Source organism: Herpailurus yagouaroundi, unplaced genomic scaffold (assembly GCF_014898765.1).
Source record: "Herpailurus yagouaroundi ecotype Mexico unplaced genomic scaffold, PumYag 77, whole genome shotgun sequence".
In the NCBI taxonomy this organism is placed as follows: Eukaryota; Metazoa; Chordata; class Mammalia; order Carnivora; family Felidae; genus Herpailurus; species Herpailurus yagouaroundi.
The window spans coordinates 7,418,571-7,446,249 of NW_024412388.1; the positions used below are offsets into that span (position 1 = coordinate 7,418,571).

The following is a 27,679-nucleotide window of genomic DNA, read 5'->3' on the forward strand; positions in this document are numbered from 1 at the left end:
ATGACAAAATGAGGTGTAGAGAGGATTTAGCTTGCCCAGAATTTTAAGACTAGTAAGAACAGGTGCCAGGAGCCACACTTTTACCTGCAAGCTTAATTTTTTTTTTTGCCACAGTATATAGTCTGCTAAAAAGTGTGCTTTGATATCTGTGATGCTGTGTCGCTGGCTCCTGCTCACTGCCAGCTCCACTAAAGAGACAACGCTTCCTTTGTGACTCTAAGTGATAAATGATGAGCCTTGAGAATATTTACATCCTCCTTAGCATCGCCATTGGAAGCTCCTTTTGTAATAGACTTTGCTAGGAGGCTTTCAGTGGTCCTTCATACTGAATAGAATATTTGACTTGTGACTTGGAGAGCTCTGTTTGACAACAGTACATGGTCATACCTAAACCCTCTGTCTCATGACAGCCTGTAATTGGGTCACTCCAAGAAAGCAGGAAATCCAAGTAGTAGATCTTAAAATGCTATGCTTATGCTACGATATGGTATTTTATTATGTGAAGGTCTCTGCTTTTTCAAACAACACAAGCTTTTTAAATTTGTTTTTTGGTTGTTGTTTTTGGGTGTTTTTTTTTAGTTTATTTTTTGAGAGAGAGAGAACAGGGGAGGGGCAGAGAGAGAGAGAGAGAGAGAGTGAGAGAGAATCCCAAGCAAGCTCCACACTGTCAGCACAGAGCCCAGTGGGGCCTGAACCCATGAACCACGAGACCATGACCTGAGCCGAAATCAAGAATTGGACACTTAACCGACTGAGCCACCCAGGTGCCCCTGCAACACAAACTTTTTAAAGTTAACGCTCCAAGGAACCTTTTTAGACACTTTTTCCTTAATCTCTCCCCACCATGAAATTTTAATCTCAGATACCTAAGTACATCTGTTTACATGCCGTGTATACATTTGTGCTTTATATATAAAAAGTAAGATTTTTTTTGTATCCTTCAGAAGCCATTCTTTGCCCTCTTCATGGTGATACCGCCCTCACCGAGAACGCATGGAGTAGATGGAGAAGTGAAGGATAAATCTGATGTGTATTACAATAATATGTTTTGTTTCATAATAGTATATTTTAGAATATCTTTCTTGAATAAATACAATCTATAGATTATTTTGGTTCTAATAGCACTGTGATCCTTTGGTTACCTGAAGGCCACATCGTACAGCTGCAAAGACAATAATATTTCATCCACAGAGAGCTTCAGAGTCCATAGTTCCCATCCAAACAGCTAGATAATCAGAATTGTTGGTGATACTGGTGAATTTTCCAGTATTGTTTTTCCCTGGGATTCCTTGATGTGTGAAGGTACTACTTAAGTACTACTGTTGAATAAATTTAAGGGGCACCTGCGTTTCTCCCCCTCGAAATCCCCCCCATCTGGACCTGAGCCCCGCATAAAGAACTCTTGTGTCTGAGGGAATAGAGAGAGACTGCCATTAGCTTTCCTCAGCACTTACCCTTTGCACACCATCTTGTGTGTTTTGTGGGTTTTTCCTATGTATTTCTGTGTCTGTCTTTTTATTGTCGCTTCCTGCCTCTGTCTTCTTTTACCTTCTGCTCTCTCTGCTTTCACCAATACTGCGCTCATCTCTCCTGCCCTCCCTCCACTTCCCCCCTCTCCTACATGTCCTCTCCTCTGTTTTCATCCAGGACTATGAGAGTAAGTTGCAGGCCTTGCAGAAGCAAGTTGAGACCCGCTCCCTCGCTGCCGAGACAACGGAAGAGGAGGAAGAGGAGGAAGAAGGTGAAATCTAGGGATGGAAACTTCCTACTGTAGATCTTTTGGATCTGTACTATCAGATTAACCCTTTTTTGGGGTCAAAGCTGGATTTGATCATAGGTGACCCTACCATTTATTGATATTTTGCCGAGCCGGTTTAAAGGTGATTCAAGAGACTCTCCATTGTACAGACTGTGCTCTCTGACGTGGGAGCGGGGCTGGCAGTGTTCCCGGGGCACAAGATTTCTTAGCGTGGTCTTCACAAAAATCTCTTGGGCAGTTTACATGTATGTTTCATATTACTGTATATATGAAGTTCATGTATATGTTGCAGATAAATTAACTTTGAAGGAACTCTGTACTAAATTCATTTTTTAATAGTGAAGTAAAATTTTGACCTTTTTGCTTCCTGAACTAGCAAGAAAAATAGATACACATGAAGTTGCACGATATACTGGAGGACTTTCCTTGATTATAAGCCCTATAATAGATACGTGTATTTTTTTAAAGGAAGTGTATTTCTTTTCTTTTTTTAAATTTTTTTTTATTTTTTATTTTTTTGAAGTATATTTCTTTTTTTTTTTTTTTAAATTTTTTTTTTTAACGTTTATTTATTTTTGAGACAGGGAGAGACAAAGCATGAACGGGGGAGGGTCAGAGAGAGGGAGACACAGAATCTGAAACAGGCTCCAGGCTCTGAGCTGTCAGCACAGAGCCCGACGCGGGGCTCGAACTCACAGAGTGCAAGATTGTGACCTGAGCCGAAGTCGGCCGCTTAACCGACTGAGCCACCCAGGCGCCCCTGAAGTATATTTCTTTAATACATTGCTTTATTTACTTTTTTGATGTTTGTTTATTTATTTTAAAAGAGTGCGGGCCTGAGCAGGGGAGGGGCAGAGAGAGAGAATCCCAAGCAGGCTCCACGCTCAGCACAGAGCCCGACGCGGGGCTCGATCTCACGGATTGTGAGATCATGACCTGAGCCGAAATCAAAAGAGTAGACGCTTAGCTGACTGGGCCACCCAGGCACCCCCGTACTGTTTTAAATAGCAGGATTTTTTTTTAAGTTTTCTGAAATGTATATGCTACCTTCACAATATCAGCAGAATTTAGTAAGCGTTACTGACAAGAAGAAGACAAAAGCAAGTGAATGGAGAAAAACTGGACAATACTTTAACTTGAAAAGAGAGATGAGGTAGAGGAGAGATGTAATTGCTACATAGGAGATCACCATTAATCACGCTTCGTTTGCCCTTTCAGTCCCTTGGACACAACATGAATTTGAGCTGGCCCAGTGGGCCTTCCGGAAATGGAAGTCTCACCAGTTTACTTCATTAAGGGACTTACTCTGGGGCAATGCTGTTTACCTGAAGGAGGCCAACGCCATCAGTGTGGAACTGAAGAAGAAGGTACGGAGGGCGGGAGAACATGGGTCGTCCGGAGACACAGCTGAGTCCGAGGGGGTTCGTGGCTCCCAGTCTTGAGCTGACCTTTCCCTTGGGTGAACTCAGCTGCTTTTTGCTATGAAACAGGTTTATATGTGCCTTTCTTTTACATATGTGCCTGGAACGTAGTAGGTACTAATTAAATATTTATTACATGACATTTTTAAAAGAACATATTTTCTAGCTTGTTTACAGAGGAGACTATATTCCGACAAGAGCTAGGGAAACATGTTAGTAGGAGAAAGCTACTCTTGCGCTTCTGAAATTCCCAATTTGCTTTTAGTTCTCTGCCGTTACATTTACAGCTGCAAGTCCTAAGTGCCCCTCCTCCTCTAGGGTGTGAGAGGCAGCTTCGTGCAGTGGACAAGTGCTCTGCCCTCAGCCGGCTGGATTCCAATTCCAGCTCTCCTGGTTGCGTTGACTCTGACGGCCCTGTGCCTCCATTTCCTCATCCATAAAATGGGCTTGGCAGCAGCCCCTGCCGTCTAGGGTTTTGTGAGGGATGAAACAGTGAGGACACGTAAAGAGCTGGAATAGCTCTTGGACGTGGTAAAAGATGATAAATGTTCCCGATCTTCCTCATTACCGAACCGTCACACCGCATCTCCGATTCACGTGCTGAATCCCACTGACTGTACGTGCCACCGCCGAACGGCCTGGGGGCCGCAAGGTGATGGGGGGTGGGCAGTGTCACATGGCAGGAGAGAGCACAGACTGCCTGGCTTTGGGGAGATTTCAGTCTCTTCCCCGAGGGCTATCGTCTAGTTCTGTAAAATAGGGATAAGATGTCTTCTTCATTCACATCTCAGCAACCCATTTCATTTTGTAATTATTTATCTTCTCTCTTCAAGTAGACAAAATGAAGGCACAGACTGTGTCTTAGATGTCATTAATATTTGTAGGCGAAAATGCGGGGCAGTAGCGAGAAATAAATGACATGGTGCTTGAAAAGCACTTACCATACAGTGAACACTTTTTTTTTTTTTTTTTAGTTTTTTACTTTTATTTATTTATTTTTTTAATTTTTTTTCAACATTTATTTATTTTTGGGACAGAGAGAGACAGAGCATGAACGGGGGAGGGGCAGAGAGAGAGGGAGACACAGAATCGGAAACAGGCTCCAGGCTCTGAGCCATCAGCCCAGAGCCCGACGCGGGGCTCGAACCCACGGACCGCGAGATCGTGACCTGGCTCAAGTCGGACGCTTAACCGACTGCGCCACCCAGGCGCCCCACAGTGAACACTTTTAAGAGTAGCGCTTGTGACCCTGGAATTTCGAACAGAAAGCCAGCTGTGACGCTTCCACCCCCTCTCTGTGAGGCGCTCGAGACAGACTCGCAGGTCCCCCCCCTTTGTTCTCTTGTGTACGTTCTCAAGAGTCTTCACTCAGTCAACAAAGGTACGTGCACTGAGGTTTTAGTTTGTGTGAACACACTGGGCCAGGGCAGGAAAACAGAGTCTGGAAATAGCTTCATTTGACATTAGGATGGTTCTCTACGACTAATGTACAAGCGGCCATATTTTCCCCCGTTAATCGCAGGCTGTTTGTTGAGCACCTACTACTCGTTTGACCTCTTCCCTGTGGGGCGTGATTCTGTCGCCTTGTTTCTGAAGCTGACTTGCTGAAAACACGGAGGCCATTTGCATGGTTTATTCCATTCACGTAGGTGCAGTTCCAGTTTGTTCTGCTGACCGACACCTTGTACTCCCCTCTGCCTCCGGAGTTACTTCCCACTGAGGTGGAAAAAACTCACGACGACAGGCCTTTCCCGCGGACGGTGGTGGCGGTAGAAGTGCAGGATCTGAAGAATGGAGCGACACATTATTGGTCTTTGGAGAAACTCAAGTATGGAAACATTCCTCGTGAAGGAAGTGTTGTTTTATTTAGGGAATAATAGTGACTTGCTCAGATGGGCTCCCTCAGACTCTCCGTTCTGTGAGGAAGTCACTGTTGCATCCTTTTCTGTGGTTCTGGATGGTTTGGAAGTATCTTCCATGCAAGATTTAAAATGTCATTGTGACATTTACTGTCCATCCATTTTCTTCTAAGTGAGTGGATCCCACTCTGACACCTTTGTCATTTGTAGATATGACCTAATTTGTCCCTCCGTAGACCCTCTTACATTTTTTCTTTTTTTTTAATTGTTTTTTAATGTTTATTTATTCTTAGAGAGAGAGAGAGAGAGAGAGAGAGAGAGAGAGAGAGAGAGAGCATGAGTAGGAGAGGGGCAGAGCTAGAGAGGAGCACAGAATCCGAAGCAGGCTCCAGGCTTTGAGCTGTCAGCACAAGAGTCTGACGTGGGGCTCCAACTCACAAGCTGTGAGATCATGACCTGAGCCAAAGTCAGGCGCTCAGCCGACTGAGCCACCCAGGTGCCCCTCTTACGTTTTCAATGCTCCAGTCTCATGATACCTGTTTCTATCTTGGATGTAATAACTAGTCATCTTTTCTGTTCTGGAGGATGATGAGTAAAAAATAGGAAAGTTATAATGTAGTTTTCCTTTGCATTTAAGTTGATGACATATTTTCTACCGTTGGGTATATTGGAGGTGTCATCTACCATTGAACTATATTTCTCCTATAATTCAGCAGAGGTTAGGTAGCCATTTTTTTTTGCTTTCGGTGGCTTGTGTCTAGACTCAGACACTTTGGATACTGAGTGTTTGAGTTTCTGTACTTCTGGCCTTCATTCTTTTTTAATATCATTAAATGGTGGAAGCAGCTTTTGTTTTGTTTTGTTTTTAAATCTTGCATGGAAGATGCTTCCAAAGTGAAATTGTAATACAATCTCATGATATTAACCCGGTGCACTTTATGTTTGTGTGTATGCAGGCAGAGGCTGGATTTGATGCGAGAGATGTATGACAGAGCAGGTGAGGTGGCCTCTGGTGCCCAGGATGAAAGCGAAGCCACCGTGACTGGCAGCGATCCATTTTATGATCGATTCCATTGGTTCAAATTGGTAGGAAGGTACGTGATGATTTCATTGGTGTCTTCTTTTTAAATAGTGAATGGTTTTGTTTCAACCTCAGCAGATATTACAGAAAGTTAAAAGAAAGTGTATAAAAATGCTCCGTGTAAAAAAATTTAAAAATGTTCCATGTATAATCTTATCCATTCATACACAACCACTGTATTATTTGGTATATTTCCCTTCATTTTATTCAGCATGCGGATTTAAGTCTCAACTTTCGGCTAGAGTAATTCACGATCTTCCTTGCCTCTTACAGTTGAACAAGATAGATTTATTTTTTAAAGTTTATATATTTTTGAGAGGGAGGGAGGAAGGGAGAGAGAGAGAGAGAAAACGTGAGTGGGGGGGCAGAGAGAGAGAGCGAGAGAGAGAGAGAGAGAGAGAGAAAAAAAACATGAGTGGGGGAGGGGCAAGGGTAGAGGGAGAGAGAGAATCCCAAGCAGGCTCCACGCTGCCAGCCCAGAGCCCGACATGGGGCTTGAACCCATGCACCAACTGTGAGACCATGACCCGAGACAAAGTCAAGTGTCGGACTCCCAGTGAACCATTCAGGCACCCCTGAACGAGACAGATTTAAAAGAAAACCTGTGTCTGTATCCTGCCCGGTTTAAAATCAGTATGACTTACAGCTTACCAGCTTGCGACTTCTCCATGATCCGATGTGCCCTCGCTTTTTTTTTTTTTTTAAAGCAGTTTATCTCACGATAGTCTTTGTAAGGGTGAGCCAACCACATACCTTGGTCATCCTCTTGAGCCTCTTTTGTGTGTACATAAATTTCAACATGTAGTGAAAACAAATAATGCCTCTGTGAATCCATACTGAGTCCAAGTTCTTAGATGTTTACAATTTTAAAAGCAGAGAGATGTTAAGTTTTAGCTTAATGATTTCAGAATTTCAATTGTTTTTTAATTGCAAAAATTTTCTGACAGTTTTAAAGGAACTGGGTATAAAGGAGGAGCAAAGTCATAGTATTTTGTAGAAATGAAGTTTAAATCCTTTCCGTTCTACTCCTCCAATAGTGGAGCGTTTTTCAAGAGTTGAGTTGGCCAAACACCTCTCACCCAAGCAAGGCACGAAACTTGCTTTGCTGTACGCCATTCCATCCATCTTGTTTTCTGCTTGGAGATGATGTGGGAATCGGGGTAAAGATCTAAACCATATTTTTGCACCAAATGTTGGGTGGCTCCTTTGAGGCCTGGCCGCCGATCTTTTGTGTGACCTGGAAAGTAGAAACATTTTTACAGCACACTATTCACCTGAGATCTTCTACCCGTGTGTTTCCTTTGCTTTTCTTATTCTAAGGATCAGCCCTTGTTGCCTTTCACCTGAGCCAGAGGATTTATGCTGATTTTACCCTTTGCTTTTCCACTCGCTTGTACCGTGTTGGCTCCCCAGTGGGTTCTGTCCTTTTGGCACCTGTAGCTTCCTGTTTAACCAGCTGTTCCTCTCTCCTTGGCTGTGTCCGTCGGCGTCTTCCCTGGTGCCTAGCTCCCCCATTTTCCACGGCTGTGTGAACGAGCACCTTGCGGACCGCACACCCTCCCCCACTTTTTCCACGGCCGACTCCGACGTCACTGAGCTGGCTGACGAGCAGCAAGACGACATGGAGGATTTTGAGGATGAGGCGCTCGTGGACGACACCGGCTCTGACGCAGGGACGGAGGAGGGATCAGAGCTCTTCAGTGACGGGCATGACCCGTTTTACGACCGATCCCCATGGTTCATTTTAGTGGGAAGGTTGGTGAGGTTATCGTCAGAAGGGCGAAAAGGGACCAGCTCTTGCGTTAACGAGGCTCCTTGTGCAATTTTGGATGGTCTCTCCTCAGCAGATCAGCCTGTGACAAGCCAGTCTGGCGAGAGATGGGCCCTCAGGCAGTGTTTGTGAGGTGCGCAGCCTGCTTGGCATAGCACACGGCGGTGTGTGAGGGCTCTAAGTGGAGGACCCCAGGTCTTCGAGTGCCCAGTAATTTCCTTCCGAAGGACGAAACCCCAGAGGAGAAAGGAATGAAAGCTAAGAGTCACAGGTTACAGGGTCGAAGAGTGTTGCTGTGTTCTGATGCTTCCGTTTTGTAGGAAGGGGAGTGAGGAAGCATGTGGGGGTGATTTGAGAGCAGAGCAAGTCCATGGTTAGGCACACCAGCCGGAATCAAGAGGACGAGAGTGGAATCGGGAGGAGTGTTAGTTTCTCTGAGTGCAAACAAGAATCAGGAACACGAAGTTTGCTTTTGTCTGAGATGGATGCCTTTCTTTGGCCAGTTTCACCGAGCCTCTTAGGTGTTTGGCTTCTGCTAAAATTTCACCTACAGGCTTTATGATGAATCTCATGAAGTGATCTGTTGACACCATCAACAATGGATATTTGTTCAGCACTGCATGAAACTGCTTTGTGTTTAGTTTGATTTTCCAAACTGAGGCCTTGTCTCTGACTCCATCTGTCAGTGATGCAGAGCTCTCACGCACACCCTCTTAATACTGGAGTCTTTGTCTGAACCCAGTCTTCATGCTCAAGTAAGTTTCATTACTAATTCCACAGTGCAGCACTCACTGGATTAATACAAAAGTCTGCCTAGGTTTTAAAGTATGAAATTTAATTTTAACGCTTCATTAGAGCCACACATTTTGAAAATAGGGAATTATGTCAGTGTTAAATGGGTAAGCGCCAGTTATCTAAAAATTGAAGGGCAGTGAGTGTCCTGACCCAGTGGGGATTTTAGGTTCTGAAACTGAGCTCCTCGTGTGGTGTCGGCATGTCCTTACCTGGCAAGGGCTACATAACTACTGAAGCAAATGATCGCTGTTTAGGGAAAGAGGGGAAAGAAGAGGTTTCTTGTAGACATGAAAGTCTCAAATATGACCGTGGGTCGTAATTTAATATTAGACAGTCTTGGGGTCTTATGACAGGGGAGGGGCATTTATGCAGTGTTCCCTTGAATAAACATGAAGGGATTATGCAGCCATGGCTGTTGTGTTTTATTAGTGTATTGCCAGGAATAGATGCTTAGTAGTTTGGAGAAGATGATTTATATTAAATCTGAGAAAAGTAGTTCTACGTACAAATAATGGGACCACGCGCTCTTTGTATTTTATGGCTGTGTGCGTTCTAAAAAGGTCAGAAGTTAGAACCAAGTCTCTGTTCAAAAACGGCTTGGTCCCCGTGCCAGTTGCGCAGCTTCTAACGCCACCTGTTTGTGTCGTACTCTGTCAACACAGTGAGGAGTGTGGAGCTTCGCATCACGTGGCACTTTGGGAAGAGCACTGGCCCTAACTGTCTGAAGTCTGAGTCCTAGCTTAGGCTTAACCTAAAACGAGGCCTCTTGGGTTCTCGAGTGCACAATGATGAGTTAGGTGGGAAAACGAAGAGCCTTAAAGATCCTTTATATCTTTGAGATTCTGTCATCCACACTAGCGAAACGAGTATCTTGGTGAAGAGTTCTACTCCAAGGCATTTGTATTTTGAGTCACTTGTATGGAAAACTGAAGTCAGAATCCCACTTAATGTGGACATTCACTGGCTTTTTCTAAAATATGTGCGTTATTTTCTCTACGGTTTTATTCATTGTGATCATATCTGATACAAGTTAGGTAAAAGCAATCAACTCTGCTCTGATTTTCAGTTAAAGTGTCTGTTTGACACTTTAAAGATACACTACAGAGTCTTTCAGGAATTGATTTTTCCATGTGTTTGGTTTCCCCGGGTTCTAAGACTAACTACCTTGCAAGGAAGAGGTTGGGGGAGGAGGTGAGATCATGGTGATCAGAAGAGTGAAAGATAGCTCTTCACTTTTGCCCTTGACTACATTTCGCATCCACAACCAAAACTGATACCTGTCCAACATCACCCAGTTATGTAGCTGGTCAACATCTGGGTGAGAGAAGTGACCTCTTTCCTGTTTTTGTGATTCACAAGATTGGATTTCCCCTATTGGCACGTTAATTGCAAATACGATTCCCTCGTAAAATTTTCCAGTTTCTTGTGAAATTCCATTTGTAGGTTTTGTTTCTTGGCCTTGGCTGCCTCTGGTGAATTTTTATGTGAATGTTAAAAGAGCTTGTCCCTTTAGCTGTTCTCTTATGGCATGCTGGGATGTTATGAACCATCCGTCATAATTTGGGATGAAATGTAAAATATTTAAGCTAGTCTCTGGGTTAAAAGGGAGTAAAGATGGTTATTCTGATACCTAAGTCTGAACTGACATTTTTTTTTCTGTAACTAGAACCATAATTATACTGATTTGTCTTATCTTTATGTTGACAAAATTTGTTTCCCTTCTTGATGTAACTTCACAGAATTTATGCTAATATATCCTTTACATCTTACCCTGTCTCATCCCTGTTCTCCTTCAGTCTGCTAGCTCAAAGTAGAAGGACTCTCAAGAATGCAGAGTATTTATTAAAATTCCAGTTTAAAAAACTTCAGAGGAGAACTTAATACAGCATTGACTTTGGGCTGAGGACTCTGTTCTGATAATAGGACAGGGAGCTGTCTGGCGACTGTGCCCTTGTGTGGCCACAGTGCCCCTGCCACTGCTATAGGGTTACAGAATTCTCTTCTAAAAAGGGAAATCTACAAGAATACTTTCTGTTTGTTCACCTTCGCAATAGCCATTGCCATGGGCAGAAAGGAGATTCCTGTCTTTAATGTGTGCTCAGACAGTGCTTTGTCGTAATGTGTGTGTGAACATGATATGTGGTGCCTTCAAGTGGTAAGCTTTTTGAAAATTAGCAACAGGGGTTCCTGTTCTAAGTATAAAACCAGCTATGCAAATCAAGACAAGCGAGGAACCTAAACTTGTTCTATGTAGTTAATGTCTATCTTGAGTATAGCTTAGAAAAATCAACCTAGTATGTAAGGTTGGATGGCTTTGCTTCTCTACCTCTGGTGTAACCCATTTTTCTGGGAAATGTTCCATTTCTACTTAAAGATAGAGAGCACATCATTTTTTCTTCACTTACGTACCTAGACGTTAAGTCGTACACCAGATATTTATTGAGTGTGTTTACTCAGATATGCCAGACCCTCTGTAGGCAGGGGCAAGCAAAACCAGACATGATTTCTGCTCTCACAGGTTCACAGTCTGGTGGGCGAGACAGACAGATAATCACATAAATAAACGGAAATCATAGCAATGATGGAATCGTGTTACCGAGATCATTTAACACCAGAGGCGGTGGGGGTGGGGGGGGGTGGGAAGCGGGGGCTGTAGTGAGAGCGGTGTTCAGACTAAGACCTGAAGGTGTGAAATCAGTGGTGTGAGGTGGGTCGCAGCGTTCAGGGAGGACCCCAGGCAGGGGACAAGAATGTGCAGTGGCTCGGTGATGGCCAGGCGTCGAATGCCAGCAGGCGTGGCCGGAATGCCATGGAGAGACAGAGGTGGTCTGTGTGGTGCCGCCTTGGAAGTGAAACGATCCATTTGGTACCTTAAGCCAGATTCTCAGTCTTTAAACTCTGTCACAGCACTTTGATGTTTGAGAGTCTCGTTTGTAACCCTTTTTAGAAGACTTTTCATTTTTTAATTTTTATACAACAAAGTCTTAATCCTCTGCTTCTTAGCATTTCCCTCCCCGCCTTTGGAGCAGACTGAAAGGGAAATAGACTTCATTTGATCTGATTCAGTGTTTTATTTACAGTTAGTTATTTTTATTATACTTTTCATTCACATTTCATTTATGCTCTTAGAGTTTTATTAACACTTGTTAATATCTGTGGTGTATTTTGTCTGTTTTCTGTGTGTGGTTTTTTTTTTTTTGTCATTACATTGAGTTGAAACCCCATAGATCCCCTCCATCTTCTTTTCTCTTTGTTTTAAAGTAGATACAGAGCAGGAAAAGAAGCAGAAAGCCACATGTGTCACGTTCAGTTATGTTTGATTCCTTGGTGCAAATGTTTGCTCTTTGTTTTGCCTTGTGTTCAAAGATCAGCATATACCAAGTCGGAAGACAGGAGTAACAGTGGGAACTAGATTCTATATCCCATCCACTGATTGACACGAACACTCCTAAGCTTTGTGATCGCATTTTTATCATTTAAAAAAAACCCTCAGTAGCTACAAAATAACGGAAGAAGTAAAAAGAGTGCAAATGTGCTATAGGACTGCTAGTTTGTTTGAAATCGACCATGTGAGGTCTGTAACCTCCCTTCTGTGTTTGCATTTCTGAGTTAAGTTTTGGATCCAGGAGCAAAAGCAGCCCTTTAGAGATCAGCTGTCTTCTCCCTCAACATTTGTCTCAGTGCCCTTCCAGGGTCTCCTATATGCTTGCTACGCAGAAACTTCTAGCTACAGAGCCTCTCTGTTCATGTGTGTCAGTCACCTGCCTGAAGATCACAGTCATTTCCTAGGGGAAAAGTAAAGACCCATAATGCTGTGACTTGAAATCTATTTTAGAGTAATTAACTGTGTTTCATCACATTTCCCTGCCTTTTTTGTCTCCTGATTCCTGTTTTATCTGTTGGGAGAAACAAAACACCTTTATAATTGCTTATGTTGAAAGGTGAGGCTCTTCGCTGGGCTCCCTTTTCTCCACCCTTAGCAGCATCCGTAGGGCAGTACCTCGAAAGTCTGCTTCCAATTGTTACTCTTCGACCTCCAACTAGTCTTTTTTTTTTTTTTAACTCATCACTTTTATAGGAAGTAATTTGGTATAAATTGGTCTTTGTCAACTGCTTTACCAAGCATTTGCATTTCTTTCTGTATCATCTGTGCTGAAAAAGCAATGGGGCGGGGGCGGGAGGGGGCAGTCTGGGAGTACAGAACAGAAAGGTGACCTTAAGACAGGGCCCAGAAGCCAGCTCACAGTTTCTTGAAGATATTCTCGGTAACTCTGAAAGCCAGCCTCTCTGTCTGTGGGATGCTCAGATGTTTGTCTGCCGGTTTCTGTCTCCAGGGCATTTGTTTACCTGAGCAACCTGCTGTATCCTGTGCCCCTGATTCACAGGGTGGCCATTGTCAGTGAGAAGGGTGAAGTGCGGGGATTTCTGCGTGTGGCTGTGCAGGCCATTGCAGGTAGGTGACCCTCTCCTGGACTGGGAGCTGGGGAGTCTTTGCCTAGAGACAGAGCAGTCCCATTGTGTGGGGGCCACGCTTCGGTTACGTGATTGACGGGCTGCCTTGGAGAAAGCCTTTACTGCTTCCTTTTAGTTATTATTCCCGAGTATCATAAACGGATTCTATTTAGTCTGGGCTACAGCTATTTTGGAGTAACGGGAGGAAGGGATCTCCTTTAACATGAAGAACAACTCTCGGATTGACTTTATAAAAGACATTGGTAAAACTGCTTCAGAAGTGACAGGATTTCCACGACTCTGTCTTGCTTAATTTTCTTGCAGGGTACTTCAGGTAGACATCTCTGTCCTTTGCCTCTCTTTTGTTGGGCATGGATCAAGATCCCGATATTTTATACTTTTCTGTGATCCAGCCTACATTCTGAGGAAAGAATGTGGCCATTTCCTGTAGTTTCTGTCTTTTAATTTCCAAGTGCCATGTTGTGTTGAGCGACCTTTCAGCTTTTCCCCATGGAAATCTGTGGCATAGTCGCCAGGGTGGAGTTTATGAAAATCTCTGCAAATATTCCTTCTTCAAATATTTGTTGGGTGGTATTGAACATCATCTTGCCAAGCGAAGGATCGGTATTTCTAGGTATGACATTTGAACAATATCAAGGATAAAACTTGGTTCTTTATTAACTAGCCTCATTTGAGCTAAGCAGGTTGGTAAATTTACCTGAGTAGAGCTGGAAGCAGCCCTTTGTGACTTTCCTGCTTCCAGCTTTTCTTCCTTTCTTATGCATAAGCCTTATTCTTTAATATCTCTTATTAAAGTTCTCGAACTGGAGGGCCCCACTACTTTCCTATTTATGATCCAACAGGAGCCATTCCCCCCTGCCTCATATGTAGTCTCACTTGATCCTTTTTTTCCCCCCCTACTTAGCGGATGAGGAAGCTCCTGATTATGGCTCCGGAATTCGACAATCAGGAACAGCTAAAATATCTTTTGATAACGAGTACTTTAATCAGGTGAGAAGCCTTCTGGAAGGAGAAAAACCTCATAAAAGGAGAAAGTGGAAGACAGGTTTATAAGGAGGGTGTTCACCAGAGAACCGTTCTTCTGACTAGAATCACAAAAGATGGGTAACCCCGGGGTTGTTCGTAGATCATGGGACACATCTAACGCTTACAGAGGTAAAGGGGTATTTATATTTTATTGTATTGCCTTTTCTCAGGCAGCTCTCAATGCACATAGCTTTCCAGTCACCGTTACTTGTTGGGCAAATAGACATAAGTAAGGAGATTGGGGAAAACGCACTGCCGTGCAGGTTGATCATCCGCCTGCTCCTGCCTGTTTTCAGAATGACTTTTCTTCCGTGGCAATGACTCGTTCTGGTCTGTCTCTGGAGGAACTGAGGATTGTGGAAGGGCAGGGTCAGAGTTCTGAGGTCATCACTCCTCCAGAAGAAATCAATCGAATGAATGACTTGGGTACGTAGACAGAGTTTACTATGAATGGGGACATTTTCGAAGAGGGGAAAATATTGAGCCCTGTCAAGAGGGACAGTTGCTTTCATCCACTGGGAGCGGAAATGCTCTGCTCTCTCCTCTTTGAAAGGTGGTGTGCGTTATTTGGATCACCTGTGTGCTAATTTGACCCTCTTTAGATTTGAAGTCAAGCACCTTGCTGGATGGTAAGATGGTCATGGAAGGGTTTTCTGAAGAGATTGGCAACCACCTGAAACTGGGCAGCGCCTTCACTTTCCGCGTGACAGTGCTACAGGCCAGTGGGATCCTTCCGGAGTACGCAGACATCTTCTGTCAGTTCAAGTAAGCCGCCCCCGGTTCCGCCATCCTGGCTGTTGACCCAGTCCTCTGTGAACCACAGGATGTACCACATATGTGACGTAGTACCGCTCTCATCAGGTACACAACCAGCAGTTTCTGAAATAAAGGCTTTCTTCACCCCAGATGGGACTGCTACCAGGCACGTAAAATGGTATGAAAGAGAGTTGGCCGTGGGGAGGAGTGTGACCGTGCATCTGCCACAGGGTTCCGCTGTGGCCTGTCCCCTCTGCTGGCAGTACAGGATCTGATCTAGATAAGCCTGGTTATTAGTCATTCTGATGCTCTTCATGGAGCAGTATCTTACCAATAAACAAGCCTGAAGGCAGCGAATTGTCCATCCACCAAGTATGCCTGTTGAATACGGACTTAAATAATATAAAGGAGAGTAAAATTCCACATCAACTGAAAAATAGCTAGTATGTGGAGAAGATGTGACGGGTTTGGCTCCTCCTCCGCTACAAGCTCTCTCCAGCCTATAACCCTCTTGAGCCCTGAAATTCTTTTTAACACCTCCCTCGGAAAACACTTTTTTTGTCAGTCTTCAGGTTTAATGCCTCCAGACATCAGTATATCTTTTCAGTACTTGTGAAGGGCCACAGAGAGTGACATCTGACCCGCCCTGTTCCATCAGTTGGCCCCTGGTGCCACCACGAGGCTGCTCTAGAAAGTTCTGCTGTCCCTCTCCCTCAGAATGTGCCTCGGCCTTCCCAGGCATCCTAATGCAGTTGACAAAGCACCGCCTTTCTAGAGATTTTAGCCAAGTCCTGAAGCAAATGTGATTACTGCATAGTAGACCACTAATGTCATTTGCTCTAACTCCTAGTTGTTGTTGAAGTATTGATTTTGCCCATTCAGTGTGTTTTCACTGGCAACCCTAAGTTAACATGGGTGGGCGGTGGGTGTGCAATGGAGTTTGCTAGATGAACCAGTTGCTTTGAGCTTTCATCGTTATTCTTGTGGGGCAACTGGAATATTTTAGGAAACAGACCTCCTTGGTTAACTGGCACCTGAAATGTCAGTAATGTTAGGTTGATCTTTTGTCCTAACATCTCCAAAGAGAGAGCAGCATCTCTACCTGGGGTCAGCTCTGGAGAAGACGGCATGTTGACTCATGTTGAAAGAAGATTCAGATTCTTCTTGAGCTATTACAGACTCTTATCTGGCTTGTGTAGAGAAGACACAGCTGTCAAGCAGTATGGACGGTTTCATGCATCACCAGTGTGGAACCCCAGGATATTTGTACCTGCTGTAATAAGCAGAACATGGAGGAGTATAGATGCCCCTGGAGCCTCTGGCACGTATGGTGTATGGTCTGGATAGGAAGAAATTGGAAGGAAAAAAAGGAGTAAGATGTACAAGTAGGAGAGAAAGAGAGGGCTAAGGAGAAGAGTGAGAAGAAAACCAATAAGGTGCACGTAGTGCGGAACGCTTCAGTGCCGGCAGCAGGTGGCATCTGGGATGAGGAATGTGGGGCAAAAGTACACTGCTGCCCTCAGACTCCGTGAGCTGATTTGGAAGACAGGGAGTTCATAATCCTGGTTTCGGCACCCTACTCAAAGTATTCATTCCTTTCCCTGCCTTGTTTTCTTGTGGGATGTCCTTCCGATGGATATTTCTGTCTGGGAGTAAGTCTTTGTATTGAGTTTGCTTTAATTCTCTACCTCTTTTCATTTCAGGCTAATAGGGAGGAAGAGAGAACAATAAAAACTCACAGTCTGTGAGAATAAGCGTAGTCTATCGCTTCACAAATATTTCAGGAGTATCTTCTGTTATCTGGAGCACTGTAGGAGATACTCGCTGTCTCTTGGGGAGACAGGCATGTAAATACATTATTTTAAAGAGTGAAATTGCTGTCGAGGAGAAAATGGGTCCCTAGTGCTGTGGGAAGACAGAACTGTTTGGGTGAGCTGGGGAAGACTTCCTGGAGGAGCTGACGTTTAAATCTAATCTTTGCAGGTCTTTAGGGAGACTCCTAGGCAAGAATGCCAAACACAGGCTTTAGCACTACCTTATAGAAGCCTGACTATGCCACATCTTTTCTACACAAAGTGATTTTATAATTTTTTTTTTCTCAGTAAAATATGTTCCTACAAAGAAACAGTAATTCCCTGAATTCACTCTTGCTCTGCTATCTGAGGTCTTGCATATGCGTTCAGGTGGCTAAGTGGTCAGGGTCAGTTAATCTTTCGGTCATTTTTGAAATAAAATCTAAAATGCTATCTGAGTGATCATGGAAAACGTGCATTACAAGGAACTACAAATTACTTGGCTCAGTGAAAGCCTCTGCTGAAGTAGGCTGCTCCTTTCCATACGATCCAAGTCAGGTTCCTACGACATCGATGTTGATGAAACTGTTTAATGTGAAATTCATGTGTCTTATTTTTTTATTAAGCTTTTTGCATCGCCACGATGAAGCGTTCTCCACCGAACCCCTCAAAAACAACGGCAGAGGAAGTCCTCTGGGCTTTTATCACGTGCAGAATGTAAGTGGTTTTTGCCAAAGGCCTTGCAGGTTTGGGGGCCCCCATAGCGGCTGGTGTTAGGCCCTCGTCCTGTGTGGGCAGGCTCTGGCTTTCTCAGCCCAGGAGGAAGGATCGTCCAAACTGCTGTGCCTGGGGGTGGGCCGGCCGCCCCCCCCCAGCTTCCTGGTGAGAATAGACAATGGAGGGAGTGGCTAGAGCGGTGAGGTCATCCTCAGCGGACCGTGCAGCCAGCCTTCCCTGTGTAACAATGTGGGGGTTGGTCTGCCAATAAAATCTTCCATCAGTTTGAATGTAGTGAGTTGTTTTTAGCGTTTCCTTCCTAGAAAAATACGCACGTTTAGTACGAGTTTTGTAACGTATTATTCTTTAAACTAGAAGATACTTACGTTGCTCAGTTGCAAATAAGGTTAAAAAAAAAACTACGTTATCTTTTGTAGCTAAATTAAGATTCAGTCTGTTTTCCTTGCAGCTGATACTATGATTAATCCGTTAGTGCCCCTTACAGCTCTCTCAGACGTGGAGTAAGACAACAGAGCTGCTGTCTCTTCCAGGAAGGGTCACCCAAACTCTGTTCAGAAGTCATCATCCTCACAATAGCTAACATTCTTTGAGAGCTTATTTTGTGTCAGTCACTGTTCTGAGACACTTGTGTGTCTTAATTCGTTTAATCCTCACCTTTCTACCTCAGACCCTCATGACCCCCAAATGACAGCTGAGATAACTGAGGCGCAGAACAGTTCAAGTCACTCACCAAGGTTACAGAGCTCACAAGAGGCAGAGATGGGGTTTAAGCCCGGAGCAATGTGGCTGTGGTGTCTAGGATATTCACTACGACCTGAACCGCTCTCCTTCTCTTGTTAACCGTGTTCACTCTCTAAAGTCCGAGCAGAAAGGACAGCTCTGAGGACGGAACAGCAACCACGAAACCCACTTTCTTTATGTTTAATTGCATGAGTATGAGCATGCGTGTATCTGAGGAATGCTCATGAGGATAGTGTGCACAAGGACTGTGCTGACGCCACCAGGGAAGAGTGATGAATCACAGAGGGTTGTGTCCCCGAAGAGCGTAGGATGATAGAGAAATAAAACGCATATTGAAACGGTAGTATCACATGGCCTAGAGACCTTACTTATTAGCAAGGTATTTGTTAAATGCAAAGGAAGTAGAAAGAAGGGAAAGTTATTTCCATTAACAGAAAGATACTTTAGGTTACTTTTTCTGTGGGGGCAGGGGGCGGGGTTGGTAGTTGGGTGGGGAAAGGAGGTGGGAACTTTGTGAAGGATGTAGCGTGATAAGAAAAGGTGGGTCAGGGGCGCCTGGGTGGCGCAGTCGGTTAAGCGTCCGACTTCAGCCAGGTCACGATCTCGCGCTCCGTGAGTTCGAGCCCCGCGTCGGGCTCTGGGCTGATGGCTCAGAGCCTGGAGCCTGTTTCCGATTCTGTGTCTCCCTCTCTCTCTGCCCCTCCCCCGTTCCTGCTCTGTCTCTCTCTGTCCCAAAAAATAAATAAATGTTGAAAAGGTGGGTCAGACTTGGTTATGTACCTGGTGCCTTGTCAACAGGCATGGTTTTCTCACTGTCGTTACTATTCAAGCCAGGCCTGGAAGTCTGTGAATGACTTACAGGCACAGAGACAGGAGCAGGCCTTACAGGCAGGGCGATCGCCTGTGCAGGTCCTCAGGCACAACAGGGGAGAGAGGAGCGGCAGGTGAGTTTGTGCCAAAACAGGAAGTGTGTAAAGGGCAGCAGGTGCAGGTGACGGAGGGTCTTGAAGGCCTAAAGTTTATTACTAAAGTAGCTTTAGAATGAAAACCAGTGCGGAGCCCCTGTCTTGGTGTGGGAGACCCGCAGAGTCAAATCCCCAGCACACCCTGGCTACTCAGAAGTGCTAAAATTCTGACTGCAGCAAAAATATGGGTTTGTTAGAGTAAATCATTCCCTAATCTAGCTTGGCTTTATTCCTCATTAGATTGCAGTGGAGGTCACTGAATCATTCGTGGACTATATCAAAACCAAGCCGATAGTATTTGAAGTCTTTGGGCATTATCAGCAGCACCCGCTTCATCTGCAAGGACAGGACCTTAACAGGTTTGGACCAGAGAAGGAAAGATTCTTGTTGCTGATATTATCGTTGGCTTGTTCTCACTGTCATTGCCGCTTGACGGGAAGGAAAAAATCTTTTGCGGGACTAAGAGAACTGAAGAACAGTTTTCTGTGGGCCCTGATAATTTCCTCTTTAGAAACGTCACCACCTTTTTTCTAAGCCACCGAACCACTAATTGTAGGTAGAGCGCATTGAATTTTGCCCAGCTGACCTGGGGTGCTATCTCTTTTGTAGGAAGAGACTTTGAATAGGATAGAGAGTTGAGGTGATGCGACATGAGAATTCTGTGTTAATTGTTCCTAACTAACCCAGAACTATACGAAGCATAAGCTGTAAGTAGAGACGTTGAAAGTGATGAGGAGAGCAGCAATGGGGCCTTTTGGGAGATGGCAGAGTGTCCGTGTTAACAGAAAACTTCTCCTGTTTATTAACTGGGACACCCAAGGGCACTGTTGTTAAAATGTCTTAGCCTCAGTTTCACTGTGTGGGGTTATATCTGGTATCTGATATTAGGCCTCATTTGCAAGTGCCAGGGATCCGTTTCTAGAGGGGATTTAAACACGCCATTGATGGGACCCTTTCTCAGTCTTGAACTTTGTCCCCTTCCTTTGCAGCCCGCCTCAGCCATCTCGACGCTTCTTCCCTCCGCCCATGCCGCTCTCCAAGCCAGGTGAGCCCTCCTTGGGGTGACACGGCTCTGATTCTGATGGCTTTTCAGATAGAAACCATTTGCACATTCCCGCTCCACTCGGTGTGTGCTTACATATTCCTGTGTCTAGCAGGAGCTAGGATTCTTGGTTCCTGATTTAAATGGGAAGTCAGAAACGATAGGGCTCTCTCTCCCTGCCAACTTTCTGGTCTTCTTATTACAGATTTTGATAAGCTCCCTGTCCCTAAATCTCTCTGCTTTTTGTATGTAACTCCTCATAACTGATTGGCGACCGCGCGTTTCTTTGCGTATCAAATGTATTCTGCATGTTCATTCATCTGTTTTGCTTTCTCTTCGTTCTCATCCTCTCTCCTTGTTGCCCACTTGCCACCTTCCCGCCCCGCCCACGCTTGCTCTCCACCTCCGTACTGCTGCTCTCCATCCTGCCTTCAGACCATGAGAGAAAGATTGAACTGATTCGGTTTCTCGTAGCTGACTATGTGAATGTGCATGTGTTGGACGCGGTTTCTGAGCACGCCAACGCGCTTGCTTCCTCCGCTGTTGCCACCTTCCGGGATGGGGCAGACACATCGCCCCCTTTCCTCCCTCTGCCAGTTCCCAGCTGCCAGAGTGAGAGGGCACCTAAACGAGATGGTTAGTAGCCGACTTAGCTCTGCCTTAGATGTAGAACCGTCCTCCGGGCTCATCCTAAAGCCTGGCTCTCTGCGTACGAAACGCTGGGGTTTCTCCTTGCTGCTTGACCCGAACGTAGAGTCTAGCATGTTGTCAGGACCATGTTTCCTTTGGAGAGATGTGAGGACACACCTTCCCTCCTTGTGCCTCTTTCGCATCGCCACGTAAGGTGAGGGCCTCATTGTGTTTGCTCGTTTGGATTCTTTGTAATGGTATCTTTAATTTTCAAGATTTTTATTAGCGAGTGGGTTTTGTTTTTGTTTTTTTAATGCTTCTGATTTCACTTTCTGACCATCAGGTGATCACCAGAATCCGTGACACTATTTTTTTCTTGACTAGCATCACCAACTAGTGTGGAATTCAGCCGGAGTGAATAGTGCAGACAGGCTAACGTTTGACTGGTGCTGTATGTATTGGGCCCCTTTAGATACTTCCTGGGTATCTAAATACCCAGGTATCTATGAGTGGGTCCTCACGATACCTTTTCAAGATAGCAGGCTAAATATTAACGATCTACGTTTTGTAGATGAGGAGACAGACTCCCAGAGATTAAGCAACTCAACCCAAGTCACATAGATAGTTAGTGATTGGACGGTATTAGATCCCAAGCCACCGGACTCTCACTCCAGTGCTCCCAGGTTCTGAGCAGAGAGCGCTCTTTGCATTGCCAGATTTTAGAATTTCTGTGTAGTGTTTCAAAATACCCACCACGTAGAATTTGGAATTCTTGGAAATACTGTGTTTTTGGCTAACTTATTTCACCAGTACAGTTAATAACATGGAATTTAAATGTGAAGAAAATGTGTAACATAAGATCATTTATAGAATCCTGTATTTGCATCTTGGACCAGTGGTTCCTAAACTTACCCACACATTAGAGTCCCTAGACGGGGTTCAGTCTTCTTGGCGGACTGGGTCCCACCCCTGGAGATTATGATTTACTTGCCTGGGCTTTGCTTTAAGATCCCTGGGTGACTCCAGTGCGCAGGGAGGTTTGGGCACCACTGGGTGGGAGCACGGGTTCTCCTTCACGCACTCCAGCTTTGAAGAGAGCCTGTGACGTACGAGGCTCTGTCCACACCGTCTCTCCCACAGTGTTACCGTGCTACACATGCCAGAACATACGACAGTCTAAGGAAGGTTTTTGAATAGTTTTGTGAGCACGTTCACTCTGCACGAAACCCATTTTCTTGTCAGTGGATACTGTTTGTTGAGAGGCAGAAAGAAGCCGACTCTCCACTTTCCCAGTTCTCTGAATTTAGAGTCACTAATGCAGTAGATGGTGACATTTTTCCGAGTCTTCTGCATTGAAATGGAGCCCTGACTTCCGTTGCCTTTTTCCCAAGTGTGTCCTTGAAGAGAAGTTTATACTTTTACTAAGTAGATTTGGACCAGATTTTGACATTTTCTAAAAACTTTTGAAAGTTCCAGCTACCAAGTTAAACACCATGAGCAAAACCAGCCTTGGCCAGAGCATGAGCAAGTACGATCTTCTGGTTTGGTTTGAGATCAGTGAACTGGAGCCTACAGGAGAGTAAGTCCAACTTTCTAAATTTTTAAACAAGGGCAAAGTTTTTCAAAATTAAAAAACTCAATTTTGAGCCTCTCTGCTCATATTCAGGTTAATGAATCATCGTCACTGTTGACTTCCAGTTTTGAAGTGAATTTTTGGTGGTGTTATTCTTTTGAATTAGATGTTTGTCAAAGAAGGGACTGTCCAGAATACTAATTTGCCTTCTTGTTAGCAACAGCAAGAACGTGGAGACTGGCACCTTGTATGAGGGAAGAAAACTTACACAGTGGGTTTTAATAGCAGCAGAGCAAAGGGAATCAGAAGCATTTTGTGCATAATATAGTCACAACTTATCTTAATAATCTCAGTGAGAGGATTTGGGGGCAGAATGTTTAGACCAGGGTTTCTCAGCCTTAGCACTGTTTTGGGCCAGATAAGTCTCCGTCATGGGGGCGGTCCTGTGTATCGTAGGATATGTAGTTGCATCCCTGGCTTCTTCTCACAAGGGGCCAGTAGCACCTGCCTTCAGTGTGACAACCAAAAATGTCCTCAGACGTTACAAATCACCCCCGGTTGAGGTCTGTTGTCCTAGATGAAAAGAATCAACATCAGCTTACTCTCTGTGAGCTGTGTTAGAGCGAGTGGTGAATATAATTCTTGTTCACAGTTGTCTCTAATTGCGTTTGGAAAAACACAAATAAAGATCCCATTCCTGAAACAGAGGCAAGGGGCTTTACTGGTTAATGTAAAGGGTAAGGAAAAAATGTTATCCTAATGATCCTCTGTTTATAATGCTGAGTACCACCCTCACGATCATCATCTCCATGAAACATTTTTTGTGTTCCTACTGATAGGAGAGTCTGGCTGTATCAGTCCCATATTTCGTTGTCAGTAGTGACACGGCTTTAAGAAGCTGTACTTTCCGTACACAGACCTATAATGTGATTATAACTTGCGTCATGAGGGAGACATAGTTATAGTAGTAGTTTCTACTGAGTTAATTGCTTTCTGATCCTTAAAAACTACCTGAAATCTGAAATGACCCCTTTCCTACCTCCTGACACTTGCTGTTGCAGTTGTACATTATTTATGGAATATCTGTTATGCAGGAGGCTGGGCGGGAGCCAAAAATGTTACTGTGCTTTGAGCACTTGGGTCTAGTAAGGGGGATGTGGCACGGATACGTGAGAAGGTCTATTAAATGCAAGTGACTGTGTGACTCACTGAATGCCCAAATGGTGAGGAAGAAACCGAGACCACTGGGGGATGTCGCAGCAGAGAAGACCTTGCGGGCGGAGCCCTCCGCGCAGGCGTCCCGTCTGACTGCTTTCTCTGCGTTTCTGTTCTTCTAGGTACATCCCAGCCGTGGTTGACCACACAGCAGGCCTGCCCTGCCAGGGGACATTTTTGCTTCACCAGGTACTAATGAGGGAGCCAGAGAGGGCCTAGGAGAGAACCAAAACAGAGCTCTTTCTGTGTCTCTGTTTTCCCTCTCCACTTTAAGCAGATTTGGGGATCAGGAGACACTGTACTTTTTTTTCCTTTTTTGTGCATTTTTTAATGTTTCTTCCTCAGACCTTGGCTTGTATTATACCCTTGCTCATACGTGGAAATATATTTTGAAAAAGACTTTTATTCAACTACTATAATTTGTGCAGCTCGCATGTCATTTTATGCAATTGTATTTTCTTGTATATAGTTTCCATGTGTGGAGACCGTACTTTTATAGTTAAAAGTTCTTAATGGGGATAGAGGATGAAAGTTGCAATGGACTAAAATCTGGCCATGAAATACAGGTGTCCTCCTCTGGTAAATCTTGATCTCGGGGTTGTGAGTTTAAGCCCCACATTGGGTGTAGAGATTACTTAAAAGTAAAATCTTTAAGAAAAATGCTTATCACCCAGGTGGGCATAGGAGCTGAGGGTCTCATATTTTGGGTCTACCATCTAGTCACTTGTTCTTGAAGCCATATCAGAACCTGGCTCTTCCTCAGTCCCTGACCTATATCCCTTTGTTTAGAGTAACCGTGGAGGGGCGCCAAGGCGGCTCAGTCAGTAGAACGTGTGACTGATCTCAGGGTGTTGTGAGTTCAGGCCCCACACTGGGTGTGGAGCCTACTTTAAAAAAAAAAAAAGAGAGAGTGGGGACAGCATATCCCCCTCTCCGTTCCTCTCGTCTTGCCCACCCGCACACCATGCAGTCCAGAAAACAGCACACAAGAGGAAATCCTAGATTGTCCCAGCTAAATGACAAGCCTGCTCCGTTACCTAGGGCATCCAGCGAAGGATCACGGTGACCATTATCCATGAGAAGGGGAGTGAGCTCCACTGGAAGGATGTTCGTGAGCTGGTGGTAGGTGAGTACATTCCCTCAGCTGAGGACAGAGCCAGGCTTTTTAGAGGAACACAGGGAATGTGCAGAAAGAGTACTGGAGAATATGTGGCCTAGAGTTTGAAACTACTCTGTTTCTCAACTCCCATCATTAGGGATATGTTATTCCAGCAGCCATTATTTTCTTTTCTTTTTTTTTTTTTTTCAACGTTTATTTATTTTTGGGACAGAGAGAGACAGAGCATGAACGGGGGAGGGGCAGAGAGAGAGGGAGACACAGAATCGGAAACAGGCTCCAGGCTCCGAGCCATCAGCCCAGAGCCCGACGCGGGGCTCGAACTCACGGACCGCGAGATCGTGACCTGGCTGAAGTCGGACGCTTAACCGACTGCGCCACCCAGGCACCCCGAATTTTCTTAATGCTTATTTATTTTTGAGAGAGGGAGAACAAGAGAGAGCGAGATTGGGGGAGGGGCGGAGCGGGAGGGGGAGAGAGAGAGAGAGAGGGAGAGAGGGAGAATCCCAAGCTGGCTCTGTGCTGTCAGCACAGAGCCCGACACAGGGCTCAATGTCATGAACCGTGAGATCATGACCTGAGCTGAAATCAAGAGTCGGATGCTTAACCAACTGAGCCACCCAGGTGCCCCGCAACCAACCGTTATTTTACTCAGCTACCATGGGAATGGCTCTGTTTGAAAGCTTCTGAGAGGGCATAAGAGAAGTGTCTGCTCATTGTAAGCCTGCGGTTTTGTTGAGGAGACAACATATGTGTGTGCAAAGCAGTGGGGGGGGCGCCTGGCTGGCTTAGTCAGTAGAGCATTCGACTCTTGATCTCAGAGTCATGAGTTCAAGCCCCATGTAGAGTGTAGAGATTACTTAAATTAATAAGTAAACTTAAAAAATAATAAATAAGTAGAGCAGTTTGATGAGTAAGTGCCAAAATGAGGGCAAGTGAGAAAGACCCCGGGCTGAGAATTAACAATGGAAAGGATCCAGGAGGATCTCAACAGATGTGGGAAAAATTAGAAGGTTCTCATTTGTCTTGTTTTCCATACACAGAAACGTCTTGAAAAGAGAGTCAGGAACATGTCTAACATGCAGATGGCTAGAAACCCATGGCCAGGGTCTCCTGATGAGAAGAAAAAACTGGATAAACCGTATAAGCTTTAGAGTCCAAGGCAGGGTTCTGGATCCTGTGTTGCCATGGACCCCTTTGGCAGTGGGATAGCCTCAGAATTAATGTTTTTAAATGTAGAAAATAAAGTACGGTTGACCCCTGAACAGAGTAAGGGTTAGAAGTGCAGTTGGATAGGGGCATCTGGGTGGCTCAGTTGGTGAGGCATCCGACCTCAGCTCAGGTCATGATCTCACGGTTCGTGGGTTTGAGCCCCTTGTTGGGCTCTGTGCTGACAGCTCAGAGCCTGGAGCCTGCTTCAGATTCTATGTCTCCCTCTCTCTCTGCCCCTCCCTCCCTCCCTCTCTCTTTCTGTCTCTCAAAAATAAACATTAAAAAAAATTGTTTTGAAGTGCAGTTGAATTTTTGCATATAATTTTGACTCCCCACAATTTAACTGCTAACAGCCTCTTGTTGACCAGAGCCTTCCTGATAACGTAAACAGTTGATTAACATGTATTTTGTATATTTTATGTATTATATACTATATTGTTAAAGTGAGCTAGAGAAAAAAACGTTATTAAGAAAATTATAAGGGTGGGAGGGTGCGCCTGAGTGGCTCAGTTAGTCAAGTGTCCGACTCTTGATCTCAGCTCCGGTCTTGATCTCAGTGTCATGAGTTTAAGCCTTGCTTTGGGCTTCACACTGGGCATGAAGCCTACTTTAAAAAAAACAAAAAAACCATGGGGGAAGAAAATCATAAGAGAAAATATATTTACAATACTATCCTGTATTTACTGCAAAAACAACTGTGTGTAAGTGGACCCATGCAGTTCAAACCCGTGTTGTCCAAGGGTCAGCTGTACATAGGGTTACAAAGGGAACTAGTGATAACTGAGATTGCTCAAATACTAAATAAATTCATAGTATAAGCTTTTCTTCATATTAATGCATTAAATGCATTAAAGAAGCAGCAGGTCTAATTTCTATCACTCAGAGCAGTGATGAATGTTGAGATATTCTACCTTAGTATGACATGAAAACATCTGATTTCTACAGGGATAGAGTCACAGCTTCTGCTGATTTTCCTGTGGATCGTCTCCTCCCTTCATAATTGAAGGAAATGCCCAATTTTAGTCAGAGGCTCATGAAAATAAAGTTGTAATTTTTTTTCTCATTCAAGCTCATGGACCTCCTGAATTTTATACATAGACCCCTTGAGTATCTGTGGACCACATTAAGAACCCCTAGAAGGGAGATTGTACTCTCTTCTGTCTAGGGCAGTGGTTTTTCAAGCTTTTTTTTTTTATTATTGTTTTTTTATTTTAACAAACTCTTGTGTAGTCCTTACTCTATACCAGGTACTTTTCTGAATGCTCTAAAAATATTATTTAACATAACAAATATATAACATGGTTTTAACAATCATGTAAGGGAAGAATTGCTAATCACACTTCATAGAAGAGGAAACAAAGACTCAATATGCCTAAGCTTCACAGCCAGAAAGTGTTAAAGCTGAGATTTGAACCCAGACAGTCTAACTCCAGAGGCTGTGCTCTTAGCCTCTCTGCAGTACGTCCCCTAGTGTTCACTGGAAAACAGAGTTGTAGGATTTTGAACAGGAAAGTGGTGGGGCGCCTCCTTGGCTCAGTCGGTTAAGCATTCGATTTCAGCTCGGGTCAGGATCTTCTGTAAGTTCGAGCCCCGTGTCGGGCATCTATGTTGATGGCTCAGAGCCTGGCACCTGCTTTGGATTCTGTGTCCTCTCTCTCTGTTCCTCCCCCACTCACGCTCTGTCTGTCTCTCTCAAAAATAAATAAACATTA

The 27,679-nt window shown here is 44.5% G+C and overlaps 1 protein-coding gene across 27 annotated transcripts in view; it reads left to right on the forward strand.

The window, feature by feature from the left end:
* KIF1B (kinesin family member 1B) overlaps positions 1-27,679 on the forward strand; it is a 147,064-nt gene that overhangs the window by 96,662 nt on the left and 22,723 nt on the right. For 9 of the 27 annotated variants that reach the window (XM_040460772.1, XM_040460813.1, XM_040460819.1 and 6 more), the window contains 16 exons: positions 1,648-1,741; positions 2,978-3,126; positions 4,830-5,008; positions 5,996-6,133; positions 7,534-7,875; positions 13,021-13,139; positions 14,064-14,149; positions 14,482-14,611; positions 14,788-14,950; positions 17,361-17,451; positions 19,419-19,537; positions 20,168-20,223; positions 20,656-20,856; positions 22,321-22,429; positions 23,761-23,827; positions 24,680-24,764. In XM_040460772.1, the coding sequence (XP_040316706.1) occupies positions 1,648-1,741; positions 2,978-3,126; positions 4,830-5,008; positions 5,996-6,133; positions 7,534-7,875; positions 13,021-13,139; positions 14,064-14,149; positions 14,482-14,611; positions 14,788-14,950; positions 17,361-17,451; positions 19,419-19,537; positions 20,168-20,223; positions 20,656-20,856; positions 22,321-22,429; positions 23,761-23,827; positions 24,680-24,764 (2,128 nt within the window). The remainder of the gene's footprint in view (positions 1-1,647; positions 1,742-2,977; positions 3,127-4,829; positions 5,009-5,995; positions 6,134-7,533; positions 7,876-13,020; positions 13,140-14,063; positions 14,150-14,481; positions 14,612-14,787; positions 14,951-17,360; positions 17,452-19,418; positions 19,538-20,167; positions 20,224-20,655; positions 20,857-22,320; positions 22,430-23,760; positions 23,828-24,679; positions 24,765-27,679) is intronic. The other 18 variants (XM_040460952.1, XM_040460879.1, XM_040460901.1 and 15 more) reach the window with 6 other exon arrangements.